This window comes from Balaenoptera physalus (assembly GCF_965194825.1).
Source record: "Balaenoptera physalus genome assembly, chromosome: X".
NCBI classification, from domain to species: domain Eukaryota; kingdom Metazoa; phylum Chordata; class Mammalia; order Artiodactyla; family Balaenopteridae; genus Balaenoptera; species Balaenoptera physalus.
Window position 1 is genome coordinate 22,286,850 of NC_138903.1, and position 15,328 is coordinate 22,302,177.

The 15,328-nt window shown below is 53.6% G+C and overlaps 1 protein-coding gene across 3 annotated transcripts in view; it reads right to left on the reverse strand.

The window, feature by feature from the left end:
• The window catches only part of ARX (aristaless related homeobox), a 64,274-nt gene extending 55,835 nt beyond the window's left edge, over window positions 1-8,439 (reverse strand). For all 3 annotated transcript variants that reach the window (XM_082447170.1, XM_082447168.1, XM_082447169.1), the window contains exons 1-3: window positions 7,439-8,439; window positions 4,835-5,711; window positions 2,201-2,246 (exon numbers count right to left, since the gene is read on the reverse strand). In XM_082447170.1, the coding sequence (XP_082303296.1) occupies window positions 2,201-2,246; window positions 4,835-5,711; window positions 7,439-7,634 (1,119 nt within the window). In that variant the 5' untranslated portion in view covers window positions 7,635-8,439. The remainder of the gene's footprint in view (window positions 1-2,200; window positions 2,247-4,834; window positions 5,712-7,438) is intronic.
• Between the last annotated feature and the right edge of the window lie 6,889 nt (window positions 8,440-15,328).

A 15,328-nucleotide genomic window follows, 5' to 3' on the forward strand; every position in this document is an offset into this window, starting at 1 on the left:
ATCTTTCCAGAAATACTTATTGAACGCCTATGAACACTACACTGGGTTCTTGGGCTTGGGGAGAACTGGGAGCGAGGGAAGAAATACCCATGGTAATAAGCAAACAGGCATACAGTTTAGGGGCCCAGTTCTCCCTGAAATGAAGTGTGGGGTACACAGCCTGCTATCTTCAGGGGCTCTATGCAGGGCCTGGTTCTGCCGAGTAAGGCACTGACTGCGGGGACCAGGTATTCAGCAATACCTGGACACAGAAACCAGAGTGTAGGATACCTGTAGACTGTGCACATCTTCAGAGCTAGCTAACAGGTCCTTTGTTTCTTCTGGGGATGTGGTTTAAATAGGTTATTTAAATAAGATAGTTCTAGGCTTGGGGGAGGTTTTCAGCACAAGGTATCTTGCTAATTGTTAATAGAAAGCAGTTTTAGTAGAGACCTTTACCTGAAATATGGCAGCTACCATAGTCTAAAAATAACTCCTAGGAGCATGAAATTATTTTTATGTGACCTGCTCATCACACCCACAGCTGAGAAGATATGTTCCTTCTCCCCTGAAGGCATTAATATTTTTAGGGCTGGGTTTCTGCCTGCACACAAGTCTAAAAATTAAGAATGAACTCCAGGGCTATACAGAGTTATATTAAAATATAATGTAAATGATCCCAGAGGAATATGTTTAAAAAATTTTTAAGACATCTATGCCTTTCAAATATACACAATGGGGGTTGTCGTTACTAGCACTAGTATCTAGGCTTGGTTTGACTTCTAGACAGCCACCTAGAGCAAGAAAAATCAAGACTCCAAGTCGGTTGATTACTTAAAATTCTGCCAAAAGGGGGTCCATCCATAACATTTCACAGCCCTCAAATAATCTATTTGAGAATCACAGAAACACTCCAGTGTGGAAATTCAGAGACTTGAAAAAGAAAGACTAGATGGGACCAGGCTGGGTGGGCAGCTTTTGTGTATCCAAATCTGTCTAGACAATATCCACCCCTCCTCGATGGCAGTGAAAGGAGTAAGGGGGGGGGGGGGAAACAGTGGAGGCAGAATGCCCTCAAAGAACGTGGAGACCTTCTACAGACGGATCAGCTCTCCCGGCTCAACTGCAATTATCAAGATGTCCCCCTGCAATTCCTCATTATTGAATTAATACCTCTGAGGCCCCCCAAAGGTAAACGAAAGGACTCTAATAATTCATATTCACTTAATTACATCTTCTCCAGTGAATAGGGAGAGAGGAGAAGGGGAGGGGGCGCTCTCTTTCTTTTTAAAAGTTATTTAACTTTCCCACGACTCGTTCCCCTGAGCTGAAAATGCAGAGTTGCTGTCACATCTCTGTTTGACAATGGAGAAATGTGTCAACAGAAAGGAGGGGACAGGCCTCATCATTAGCCCTCTAATGCAAGAAGCTGTTGTGTATTAAATGAGCCATATGGAATTTATTGTGCTTTATCAGCACCTGATTTTGACTGTAAAGTGATTCACTCAGCTCCTAACCCAGGGACATCTGTTTTCTGTTGGCCGTCGGGGCTGCCCAGTGTTGATCGTCTCTTTGGTTATGAGGCCTGGGTTCGGAAATGCACTCTGGTATGGGGCTGCAAACACCTTTAATAGCATTGCACTCACTCCCTATTAGATCAATGTGGGCTCATTGCTATAAAAAATGGGAAATCAAATAGCATTAGCCAGCTCCTTGTGCGGGCAGAGGGGAAATCAAACAGCATTTTGCCTTCAAATGGCCCTGTTTGTTCTAGCACTAAGTGGGCTTTTATGAAGCCCGATTGGAGACTTAATCGCAGCCAAATACCTGCTTGGAGCTGAGCGGATTTGTCTAACAACCAAATCCATGCTCCATCCCATTATTTCAATCAGGAGAAGTCAGTCCGCAGATTGTTTCCTACAGGGGATGTGGACCAGGGGGCTTCTGAACTACAGTCTCAGGGACCCTGAAACCCCTCTTCTGATCCTGGACTCCTTCCACAAGGCTCCCAAACTCCAAAATCTTCCCCTTCAACCTCCCAGGTCTTCATATTTTAATATAGTTTTGTGTGTGAGTGTTTGGGTTTATCTTTCTGATTCTGCTTCTCTTCATTTTATGAAGGGGGTCTCTCAACAACGCTCCAATCCATCAACCCATCTCTCTTCCACTCTCCCCCCAGCCAACTGCCCCTCCCTACCTCCCTCTCTGCAGTGCAGCTCACCTGGACCCGGGCCTCAGTCAAGTCCAGCCTCATGGCCAGTTCCTCCCTATAAGAAAGCAACACACAGGCAGGAGGTCACTGCAGGCTCCAGCAACCCCCGTCAGCCCCCTTTCCCTCGCTGGCAGCCTCCTCCATTAGGGTCTCACCCCACACACCTGGGCATCACCAGCCCTTCAACATTGGAGTGCCTTCTATTTGACTGAAAACGTAAAAACACAACACACTCCCAGATATAGGATGTTATCTATTATATTGTATCATATTATATTCAAGAGTGACAGGGGTGACTTCTTGAGTCTCTAAGTCTCGGATTCTCTCTCACTTCTAAGCCAGAGTTAGACAAGACACACACACACACAGTGATTATAGCCTCTTTTGTCCTAATAGTAAATGGGAGAACTCAGCACCCAACTAAAAACATTTCTTTCGCCCTCTTGGTTTCTTTCTGCCTTCTTTAAAAAATGTTCTCTCCCCTCTCCTCTCTCTCTCTCTCTCTCCAGCTCTCTGCCTTTCCTTCCATCTCTCTCTCTCCGCCGCCATCCTCCCTCCCTCACCCCTTTAGGTCATACTCCCCATTACCCTCTGGAGATATGTTAAGCTTGTTAAGAGTTCAGTGGGGTAATTTTTCGATTAAACAAAATTCTGCGCACCTCCTGACTCCAGTGCCCACTACAAACCCTGCCCATCTCAGGGGAAGTCAATTTAACTGAAACCCTACCCCGTCATTGCAGTTATTACTGCGACAATTAAGGCAAATAGGAAACCATTAAGATGCTGTAAAATGGCTTACGACCTGTTTACCGAAAATATGAGCGCGCAGAGAATAATTGGCCCTCCGCTCGCTAATATGAAAGAGCGGGGGCCGCCCCAGCCTCGGACCTGGGTCTGCACTGCTGGCAGTGCCCCTGGCCCACACCTCAAACTTCAGGACTGGGAGAAAACCGGTTCACTGGAGAGCCTCCCTCTGCCTTCTGCTACAGTGAGCATCACCAAATCTAAAAGCCCAAAACCACACTCCCAGCTGGATCCGGGCGGGAGCCAAGGGGCTCTAACTAACCCCCTGGGTCGGAAAGAGGTGAGCATGGGGTGTCGAAAAGGAGCTGCCCCTCTTCATGTACTTTGGTTCCCCTGGAGAAGCTAAAAAAGGGCAGACCTGGGTGCCAAGCGACACCACATCATCTTCTTCTTTTGAATTACACGTGTGATAAATGCAGAAAAGCAGGTCGGCCGGTTAGCTATTTGATAGACACAATTGTTTTAAAATTTATTTTCTAAAGGTAACGAAGGGACTGGATGACACAGGGGAGGACCAAGTTTAGCTCAGGGAATGATCAAGGTCAGTGCCTTTGCCCCGCATCAAATCTACTCTTTTCCGTTTCTGGTTAGGAGACAGTTTGGCAATTAATGGCTAGACCAACTACACTTGAGAGTTGGCTCGGGCCTCCTGAACGCTGAGCGATTTCTCCTCCGGTTCAAAGGGCCGGACAGCTTTCCGCTGCTACTAAAATGCACGTTGAAAAGCCGCACACGCCTCATACGAAGGTGCTGCTCGAGCTTGACAAGCCCAACGCTGGGCAGACACCCATCTCTTTCTCCCTCCGCGCTGGGGAAGGTTTGCCCTAACCCTGGTTCCTCGCCGAGCCAGACCTAAGCCTTGGGGTGGGAGAGGAAGGCCCCCAGCCAGGCCGGCGCCCCAGGTAGGATGAATAAGCTGGCCCTCAGAGGCCCAGTCATCTCACAGGTACATCTTTCCCCAAAAAAAAACCCGGGCGAGTGGGAAGTGGAGCGTAACCAGGAGGAAAACCCGGGTTGGACAGCCGTCCAAAGAGAAAAATTCCCCCAGCTGTTCGGTCTACTGCCTGCCAGGCTTCCAGCAATCAATGCCCGCCCCTGTGAACCCGCGTACATTAAACCAACACTGGGTTTAATGTGTGTGGAGGGAGAGAGGGCCGCGATGAGAAGGGAAGATTCTGGCCGGTGCCTCCACAGTTGTACAGATACCAAACACTGCCCCGTTTTGACTTCCTTCGGTTATTTCAGGAGTCCTCAAATGACAGAACTCGGATCTTTTTAACGGCCTTCTCCGCAGGCACGGGCAGCTTCACTGCGAACTGCGTTAACTGATATCCAGCAGGCGCCCGGGGCATCAGGCAGGGATGGCGAGCGCACCACACAGCGGCCAAAAATAGCCCCTGTTTAGCTCTGGCGGCGAGGGCCGGCAGCGCTTCCTGCGTCTCGCCTGGGACCAGGCCCGGACTCCGGACCGTAGCGCCCGGGGCCCTGAGTGTGTGCGCAAGGGTGCGCACGTCTCCAAGGTGGCGTGTTCGGGCGGCCTTTGGAAAGGCCGTTTCTTTTTCTCTAACGAAAACTCGTAATTTGAAAAAATTAAACTGGAGAGACCTTGGGAAGGAATAAAAACAAAAAACATCCCTGTCTAAACTTAAGGCCCGGAGTAGGGGGGAGGGGGGGAGTAGTTTTTGGTCAGCGCGGTGGGTGCATTGGGAGGGCGCGCCTGGGTAGAGTCCAGGAGCGGAGTCCCTGCCCCAGCCCGGGGCCCCTGCCCGCCCACCTTCCCTTTCCCCGACCCACTCGCTCCCTCCAGCCGCTGCCGCTGCGACCACCCCTCGCGCGTACCTGGTGAAGACGTCTGGGTAGTGCGTCTTCTGGAAGGCCCGCTCCAGTTCCTCCAGCTGGTAACTGGTGAACGTGGTGCGGTAGCGCCGCTGTTTGCGCTTCAGCAGCCCCTCCTCTGAGTCGCTGCCCGCAGACAGGCACACGCTATCCTCGCCGTCCTTGCCCTCAGCGTCCTCTGGGTGCAGCAGCAGCTCCTCCTTGGGCGACAGCTCCCCGCCCTCAGCGGCCACGGCGGCGGCGGCGGCAGCGGCGGTGGCCACCGCTCCGGTGGCGGCCACGGCGCAGCGCCGCGGTTCCTTGATCAGCGCGCGGGCGTCGTCCTCCAGCAGCTCCTCCTCGTCGTCTTCCAGCAGCTCCTCTTCCTCGTCCTCGTCCTCTTCATCCTCCAGCAGCTCCTCCTCCTCGTCCTCGGCGCCCGTGCCGCTACTCGCCGCCGGGGCGCCACCGGGGCCACCGGCCGCGCCGAGGCGCTCGTCCGGGTGCGCGGCGCCCCCCGGGCCGCCCAGCTCGTCCAGCGCGGGCGGTGGCGGCACGAAGGGCGCCCCGTTTTCGCGGTACGACTTGCTGCGGCTGATGCTCACCTGCGGCGCCTGGCTGATCTTGAGCGTGTCCCAGGCTGCGGCGGCCGCGGCGGCCACGGCGGCCCCCGCGCCGTCCGGCCGCTCCCCGGGCCGCGCGGTCGGCGGCGGCGGCGGAAGGGCCTCCCCCCGCGGACCGGCCGTGGCCGTGGCCGCCGCCGCCGCCGCCGCCGCCGCTGCCGCCGCCGCCGCCGCGGCGCCCTGGAGGAGGCGGCCCCCGCCCGGGCCGTACAGGCGCCGCAGCTTGGGCGGCAGGTGCAGCTCGGCCTCGAACGGGGCGCTGCTGCCCTTGGGGGAGCCTGCGGGCAAGGGAGAGCGGTCAGCGCGCCGGCCGGCCGGGCGCCCCCGCCAGAGTCGCCGCCCGGGCCGGCCCGCCGCCGCTCCCTCCGCGCCTAGGCCCCGGCGCGAGCGGCCCCCCCGCGCCATCAGACTCCGAGCCCTTCTCCTCCTTCCCCAGTTTTCTTGCTGTTTCTTTTTCTTTACATTTTTCTCTCTCTTTCCCTTTCTCTTGTTTCCTTCTTTTTTCCTTCTCTCCTCCTCCGTCCCTCCTTTCCTTTCCCTCTCCCATTCTTCCTTTTATTTCCTTCCTTCCTTCCTTTACGTCTTTCTCTCTCTCCTCGCCCTTCCTTTCATTTTAAATTCTCCTTTTCTTTCTCTCTCATCCCTTCTCCTCATCATTCTTTCCCCTCTCCCTCTCCTTCCTTTCTCTTTTTGTGCGCCCCCCCCCTTCTTCCTTCCCTCCTTTATTCCTTTCTTTTTCTTTCCCCTTGCCCTCTCTCTCACTTTTTTCCTTCCCATTTCGGGGCAGGGGGCAATCTGAAAACATTCAGCAACTTAAAAAAAAAAAATCACCACCACCCTGAAAACTTCGCGCACGACCTCTGCCCTCGGCTCTGCCACGCGGCCGGGGCTGGCGAGCGGGGCCGCTGCCCGGCGGGCGACCCCTGCGGGGGAAGGGGGAGCGGCCCGTGGCCCTGAGTGCGGCCTTGCCCCGACAGACCCCAGCGGGAGGGGCTGGCGGCTCCGAGCACAGAAAAATCGTCCTGGAGAAAATGGGTTCAGAAAGGCCTGGGTGGGGGACGAAGGGGGTGCAATAGGCACAGGCCGCTCCTTCCCCTCGAGGAAGCGCCTGGCACAGGTGCCACTGCAGGCTAAAAAAAGAAAAGGAAAAAGTCAGTTTTATTTTAAACGCCCCCTTCTCCGCTGTCCGCTCCCGTCTTCCAAGTGGCGCTGCGGCTGGACCGCTGGTTTACGGATTTTAAAAGAAATCAACAATTCTTTCCCTGCGACACCTCTGCAAGCCAGCTCAAGGCGAAACTTGAGTGTAACAGGTTCGGGGCAAAACGACAGATGTTCTGAAATTTTTAATTTTAGAAAAAAATAAGAGCTTGTAAACATCTCAACGGTTTAAAAAAAATAGCATAGCAGAGAAAAAAACAACACCCAGAAGCTGTACATTTCATACACTTCAAATACAATAAGGAGCATTTGTTTGGGGAATCCCAGGGAGATGTTTTCTGCAAAGCTTGGGTTTAAAAGGTCACAAGTAATCTACAATTTTAAAAAGAAGAAAAAAGCACACCACCACATATAAAGAAATCTTCCAAAGAGGAAAGGCCAAGGTTCACTCGGCCTGGAGTCCCCATTCACAGCTTTTGGGGTTCTTGTCTTCACTAAGTTGCTGTTACAAGAGTCCACCCGGCACCTGCTGTTTCTGGCCTGTTGCCCCTCTTCAGAGCACCCCCAAGGCCACCAAAGGGGGCATTTGAACGACCTAAGGACGGATACCGAGAACCTAAGGGCCCCTGAAGCGAAGCTCGGTCTCTGCTTTCTCTGGAAGCAGAGGGGGAGGGAGAGACATCCCCTGGCGAGATGTTTACCGCTCTTTGAGGCACCAGGCCTCAGAGTTGTTCCCTCTCTTTCCTCCGTCTCCAGTTGGACAACCGCAGGCCCCTGGCCCCGGAACATCACACATCCAAACCAGTGCCCAGCGCCCTTTTCAGGTGCCCGGCAAGCACAGCCTTACCTTGAACGGCCTTTTCCTGGTCGGTGCGGCTGGCCAGCGGGGCAGGCAAGCTCTGCGCGGCTCCCAGCAGCCGCATTTTGCACGGGCTCCTCCGGCCCAGGATGCTGTCGATGCAGTAAGAGGAGAGCAAAGTTGGAGATTTACTTTTGCACTCGGGCCTCTCGGAGCAGCCCTCCTCCTGGTACTGATTGCTCATGGCTGGGGTTTTTTCCCAGGGCGCAGAGAAGCGGGCCGCTGGCTGCCTATCGGGGCGGGTGGGATGGATGGGTGTGTGTTGGGGGGGTGGGGTTAGATGGCTGGTTATAATGGATACTGTTGCGATCTCTGTGCCTCTCTGCCTCGCTCGGTCGCTGGCTGCTGGCTCCCGCCCTGCCCGTGGCCGGAACTCGCCCTCTCCGCGCTCAGGACAAGCTGTAACAAGTGTAGTGAGCTGCGGGCGCGGAGCTCTGGAGTCTCTCTCCTCCACGTGCTGAGAGGCGCCCTCTGATTGGCTCTCGCCAGAGGCCTGCGCCGGGCTGTGGGCTCCGCGCAAAACCCGGACTGGATTCCGGGAAGGCCGGCGGTGGAGGGGGGACAGCAGGTACGCACCCGAGCCAATTTTATTTTTATTTTTTGTTTTTAACTAACAACTTTCTAACTAACAACTTTCCTGGAGCTCCTCCTTTAACCCTTTAGGGCTAGCCCGAAGCTCTAGCTTATTCGGATGTCAGGCATGTGGGTGCCACTCGGGCGACGTGCGCCCCTTCCACCAACCCGAGGACCTCACTCCCTTTGGAGACAAGGCCTTGAAGCTCGGCTCGCGTTCAGACCGACTTGGCCCTTTTCAAAGCCAGTGTTGCGCTCCCAGGACAGCGCCTTGACCTCAGTGGCCCTCAGCCGCCGTCCTCTTTAGGCCGGACGGGCCTCCGAGGTGACGGGGTGACGGACGCAAGCAAACATCTGCAGTTGGGGCGTTCAGTTTTCTCTTGCGGCCCAACGCCTTGAGCTGTTAGTCTTCACCTTGAGCCCGGCGGTTGCTCTCTTGCTGGTAGCGTCCCTCAACCGCTCTCATCTCCGTCTTCAACTCTGGAAAAAGTCCCCTTAAAGACAAAGCTCTGCCAAAGGCGCGCGGCCTTCCCTAGAGCACCTACAGGGCAGAAAGGGATAGGCGAGTGTCGGCTGCGAGGACGGGCAGCTGGGGACAAGTCCTGGAGTCTCCCCCTTCTCCCCGGACTCGCTTCCCTCTCCTCCCCACAAGTTAGCCTCTGTTAGTTAGGCCGTCACCCCGAGGCTGGACACTCTCAGATCACGCGCAGGGAGCGGAACCTGCCGGGAGCCCTGAGCGCTTCAACCAAAGCTCAACGCCTAAAATTCTGAACTCCCCCTGGCAAAGGCGAGAGAGCGAGCCTGAGGGAGAGCGCGTTTCTTCCCAAACAGCTTCCTGCGCGTCCAGCGCTGAGAATCGAGACTCAACTCCGACTGAAGTTGGGCCGAGCCCAGGCGAGGGGCTAGAACGGACGCCCTCCTTTCCTGGGTGCCCAAGGGACAGCCAGGGGCCCCGACGTGGTGGGCGGGAGAGGGGCCGGGGAGGGGGAATCCACGCCGGGTTTTCCTCTCTCAACCCCTTCAAAGTGTCAAAGAGAAAAGCGTTTTACAAAGGATTATACTTGAATCACTTACAGTCAGTATTTAAAAATACAAGGAGGCATAACTGGGATTTTTTTTTTCCGGCCATAAACATCTGCCTAATTCTTGGATGTTGGTGGGTGGGTGGCAGACAGATCGGGCTGGCTTGTCAGGAGCATTCAAGACACAACTGGAGGGGATGAAGGGTTAGGAACAGGCACGTTAATAATGTTAATACTAATGCGGATACTACTACTATTAAAGGCTAGAGGACAAGGAGCGCTCTGTGTGTGTGTGTGTCTGTCTGTCTGCCTGTCTCTGGCTTTTAGTCTGAGTCTCACCAGTTTTTCCTACACTTGGATGATGGGAGTTGGGGGCGAAGGAGAACCCGAGCTCTGTCTGACATTGATTTTCTTTTAAGCACTCTCTGCTGTTCCAAGGCCCCTGGGATCTTCTCCTATCTTTCCCGCATTCTTCCTTCTCCATCCTCACCCATAGTTCTGTGTTAGTATACTGTCCTGTTCAGCTTTAAACTAACATTCCGCGCGCTGATTCCCTCCTCCTTCCCTCCCCGGCCCGGAGAGCCCACTCTCCGCTTGCGGGTCTCGACGCAGCCGAGAGGCAGGCAGCCCCGTCGGTCTCCTCCGAGCGAGCCTCCAGCCGCGGAGCCTCACGGGCGTCCTTGCGGCTGGTCACTGGGAGACACAGGGGCACTTTTCCCTCCTCAGCGGGCCCCGCGTCGGAAATCCACAAGACCCGGCTGCAGGTGGCTCCGTGACTTCAGAGTCACACTCCCGCACACGCAGGGAGTGGGCTGAAAATTAGTCCAAAGAAGATCATGTGAAAGAAAAAGAGACACAAACGCACAAATCATTTCTGAGAGCCTAACGGGGTTTCAAGTCTCTCGGTGGAAGATTTCTTAGCTTCCGTCCCCCTCCTCCCCCTTCTGCAGCTGTTCTCCTTTTTTTAAAAAAGAAGTCGGACTTTTTGCTGGGGTGTATTCTAATTTTAATCATCCACTGCCAAAGGGGAGGTTAACATAGAATTTCTGATTCTGACTTAATGACCCCTGGAATTAAATCTAATTCTATTAATGGAATATAATGTCTTTCTTTGGGAAACCTGGTGAAAACACTAGCTTTGTTATTTTATCTTGTTTATTTTTGGTATTTTCTAATCAATCTTCCCAAGTGAGGACGCTATTGGGAAGGCACATCCATTCACTTCGGGGAGAAGGGCCCGACCCAGCTCCATTTACACCCAGCAGCCCTGAAATGATCTTTGTCACAATTCAATACCCAACTTCAAAATCTACAATTGGCTCTTGCTATTCCTGAAAGATTAAAAAAAAAAAAAAACCAGAAAACTTTTCTAACATATCCACGGGGAGACAATCTGCTGGCATCTCCACAGTGTCTAATCAGAAGATGGGTTTAAGATATATATGTGTTATCCTACATGTTATTTTAGAAAACAAAATGATGCCTCTAATATCTAAGAAGAATTTAATTGATTTGTTGAGTAGGTAGACTTTTCAGGATTGGGCTATAGGACTATGTATAAAAGAACTTTTAGCTTAGCCAATGTAATGTCTACTCTGTCAGTAAGATGACACTTCACTTTCTTTTCACCTCACTTTTTCCACTTTCTTTTACCCACTAATCAAAAGCAATTTCATTTTAGTAATAATATTATTCGCGATTGTACTTTGTTACAACTCCTGGCTCCTCTAATCTTTGGGGTCTGTAACTGTTGGTTTTCTTTTCCTGGGCTGCCTGGAAAACAATGGTTTGCAGTTCATCTGCTTTTAAAATCAATCACTAAGATAAAAATGACAATTATGGCCGGAAGTGAGGGTCTGAAGTGTTCAGAACTGTTGTTTATGGTGAAAAATGAGGCTTGTCCCCAGGACTGGAAATAATAATTACCTAGAAGAGGCGAATGGAAGAAACCCCTTTCTTTTCTGTGGTGAGAGCTAATTCTACATTGTAGTTTCAAAATTATATTTGCAAGAAATGCGGGATAAGGGGGTGGCAGTTAGATGTTATTATCCAGGGGAAAAAAATGTTTGGAGGAGAGTTAACCTTGCACACTTTTCATTTGAGATGTTTTAATTTATTGTGCAATATACACATAGATAAATAAAGCTGTAATGGGCTTCCAGCCACACCAGACGGCTCAGGTCCCCTTAAATTATGCTCAACCTCTTCAAAACATATATTTAAACAATAGAAATAAACTTCATTGGAGTCTGGTGACCAATTTGGAAGCCATTGGAAGGGAAGACAATAAGTCCTGATTACACTCGAGGATTCTCTGTGATGTGATATCCCCTCTGCCAAGTCATTTTACTGTTTTATTTATTTAATTTCTTTTTTTTAAAAAAACAAACTTTCATTCATTTATGGTCTTCCGCAACCTGCTAATTTAACACTGGAGCGCGTTATTGCAGTGTTAGGAGGAGAGAAAGAGGGAGCGAAAACAACAATACTGCAATGATCCAAATGATACAGTAGAATTATAGCAATTATAGTTCTACTTGTGGAAGAAAACCTTGCTGAGATCAGGCAAACAAACTGAAGCCTTGTGAGGATAACAAGCGTCGGGATTGACAGCCGGTGCTGGGAAGAGCCGGAGGGCACAAACAGAAATATTCGCCTCCCCCCACCCCCACCCCCGCCCCCAACTCCAACCAGTCAAGGTTAACCTCCTCAAATGCTGCTTTCAGAGTCTTATCCACTTCAGGGTATGCATTTTATGCACAAATCGAGGTCTCTCCTCCTGGAAGTCTGAAGATAGGAGGAAATGTGTCATAATCCGCTTGCCTAGCACTTGCCCCTCGCCTTCTCGGCCCGCTGCTTGCCCGCCACTCCCTACCCCTGCCTCAGTTCTCCCCACGGCTGCTGGGATCTGTCTGTGGACCGGTGTTTGTTTGTTGATGTGTTTACAAAGGAGCAGCCTGTGGAAAGGTCCAAAGGGACTGAGGGCTTGAATTTCCAGGGAAGGCTCCTTGGCGTTTGCTCATCCTTCCCTCTTCGCTGTGTTGTCCGCCCGAGCCGGGGGTTCCACCATCAGGGCTCGGCTGGGAGAGGTTTGTTGGGAAGCAGTGCTTTGGGAAGCGTCCCGAGGACCAAGGCCGAGCCCTCAAGGTATGGACGTGTGGGTGTGATTACTGTGTTAGGACAACTCCCCTTATTTTCAAACTTCGCCACTTTCGGTTGCCCGTCAGCAGCCAGGGGAAACGGGTCGGGGGAGCGAGAACTAGACAGAAAACAGCCCCACCCCCACCCCCGCCACTTCCAATCATCCACCCAGGCGGTCAACCGAGGCATTTTCAAGCCTGGCTCCAAGCACAAAGCCAGGCGAGACGGCCACAGCCTCACGTCTGCCCTCGGGGGGCGGTCCCCTCCCACGGGCGAGAAGCAAGTGGTTGGGCTGTCACCCCGAGTCCCTTGGCCGGAGCCCCCCATGTCCTGCCTAACCCACCCCCCAGGTTTCCAGAGCGGAGAGGGAAACGTCTTGGCTCCCTGTAATCATCACCACCTGGTTTCCTCTCTCCATCGCCGGACGGCGGGCCCCCGGGTGCGTCCAGGGTCGAGGCGTCCCCCGTGCAGCCGTTACTCTGTAGCTGCTGCTCCCGGCGCCCCGGGACGTGGTGGGGGCACGGGTAGGAGCTCGGGTCGCGAGCAGGCAGGGACCCGACGCCGGCGTCGGTTCCGAGGCCCCGCAGATCCCGGCTGTCGGCGTCCTCGCAGCCGAGCCCCCCTGGCGCGCTCGGCTCGGCGCCACGGCCAGAGCGCGCCCCCTAGCGGGGGCTCGGGGCGGACCGGGCCCTCCCGCCGCAGCCTCTGAGGACTGAAGTTGGCAGATCCCCGTGATCCGGCAGGAATGAATGGGGGAAGAAAACAAAAGCCTTGGAAACATTTCCAAGTGTGCAATAAAAGACCCATCTGTACCTTTCTTCTCCAGCGCGTTCGTGGTTAATGTCCCCCCATGAGCGCGAGAGGGGAGATAATTGCTGGGTGGATTCTTGCTGGCGAACCTCAGGAAACACTGGCCCGAGAAGTGGAATAATTGGGGGTGGCGCTAAGGCAAGCGTGCAGAGGCTGCACCACCAGCCGGAAGGCTGAATCCGCTGTCTGTGGGGTGTTCGTGGAGGCCTGGCCGCCTGCGCCCTCAGTCCCTAGGGAGGGGTCATCTGAAGGTAGCTACTCTGATATTTCTTTCATTTGAAATCGGTCTCTGCAGCACTCCTACATTCTGGCTCTGTGATACCCGCCCTCCCCACCTTCTGACTCTAGAATACCCCACCTTCGGATTCTAGGATTCTCCCTTTTTTGACTTGATGATCCCCCACCTTCCCTCTCTGTGATTCCTCCACCTCCGACTCTAGGGTCCCCCATCTCTCACTTGATGGCTGCCTACTTTGTGACTCCCCGGGAATCGGGCCACCGCCCTGCATCTCCCCCAGGCATCTGAATCTTTGCATCAGAAAATCGTCGAAGCCCAGAGTCCAGCACTCTCCACTCCTCACAAATCATCTCCTCCCTCTTGGTGTGGCCAGAAATGGAGAAAAGAGAAAGCAAGGTTCTTGTCCACCCTCTTTGACTGTTCTACCTGGAAAGGATGACTTTTCTTGAAGCTCTTAGAACCTCTGGTAAAAAAAAATGTTACTGATGAAGCTTTTACAAAGATGAACAATTCCCGGTTCAAATCGATCCATAACTTATTTCTTTTGCAATAAGTGTGTTAATCCTAGCTCATCAGTCACAAAAACACAAATCGTGCTTCTTAAGACCTGCGTGTCTGCAGTCTCATGTCCTCAGCCCTGCAGGATTTTCAAGTCATACTAAGGTCACCAAAACGCGTACTAGGTAAGGCCTAGAAAGGAAGAGTCCAAAAATAGGAGTGATAGCTCTTTTAGAATCTTTTATTTTGCGATGTGTCTCGCTAATTGGGAAGTTCAACACGAGGCTTTCCCTGCCCATGAAAGGCTGGTATTTCAGAGTTGAGGGGAGCAGACAGAAGGGGTCTGTGGGAAGGGAGGCGTGGGTGTCCCGTGTTTAATTAAGAGTTGCATTGTGTTGAAGGGAGGAGGGAAGATGCCCAGGCTGAACAGCGCTCTGTTCTCTTCATCACAAAGTAACCTGCAAGGAAAAAGAAAGAAAAAAAAGCCCGCAACTAAGACATAGCTGGTGGTTCTGGAATAGATACCATTAGAACCACAGTGCCTCTGGAATAAAGATATCTAATTTCCTGCCGCAAATCACTTACCCGATCAGAAAACACAAATAGCTGAACAGAAGGGGAAAAAATAGAGGAGGAGGAGGAGGAAGAAAGGCCCCCGGAATAAAAATAACTGCGCAGAAGGGCTTACATTCCACGCTCTGACAGGCGTCTCCTCCAAATCTGGGGCAGTTCCGTCCTCTCTCCAGAGGCCCCCCCTTCTGCCCCCCGACTTTCCAACCCACCCGGAATCCGTTTCGAGGCCACTCAGCGTCTTTGGGGGAAGGGGGGAGGCTCCCGAGCCGAGAGGAGGGCGACGATGGAGGAGAACGGGGACCCTCGCGGCCCAGGGGCCTCTTGCGGCGGCTGAGGCAGGGCCGCGGGCACCGACGTGCCCGGGTCTACCCGGCGGGCGGGCAGGGCGTCCGCTGGGTTCGCTTGGCCTCGGCGGCCTGGGTTTCCCCGTTGGGAAGGAGGCGCTCCCACCCGGGGCTGGGGTAGCTGCCGGGGGCCCTGCGGTGGCCACGTGGACGCCCCACGTCGTCGGGTCACCTCCCGGGACTCGGGCGCCGGGGGAGCAGAGCCAAGACCGCGCCCCCGCTGACCCCCGAGGGCGCCGAAGCTCCGGGAGGAGTGGCCGGACCCGGACGTCCGCGAGAGGGCGCGGCGGGGAGGTGGCCGGCGGGGAGGGGCGCAGAGTCACCTATACCCCCTGGAAAAGGACCGACGCCGAAGAGTCGAGGCAGAAAAAGTGGCAGAACGAGAGCTCATCAGTCTGCTCAGATGCAAATGCACCGAAAGTCAGCCGAGGCAGTTTTCCTTGGGGGATTAAATGAGAAGATCCCAAAGAGATTTCTTTGAGTGGGAAATCGTGGGTTTCTCACACCCGCCTGACATGTTGTGTTGCGTGCCTCTGAACTTCACATTCCTTCCCGCACGTCAGACTTTGCGGCTCTTAGCACAGTTCCTGGCACCCAGGAGCAGCTTAGGACACCTTTCCTGAACCCGAGAATTGCACTGTGATTGTGGGAGTGTAGAAGGTATTTTACTGGGGAAATG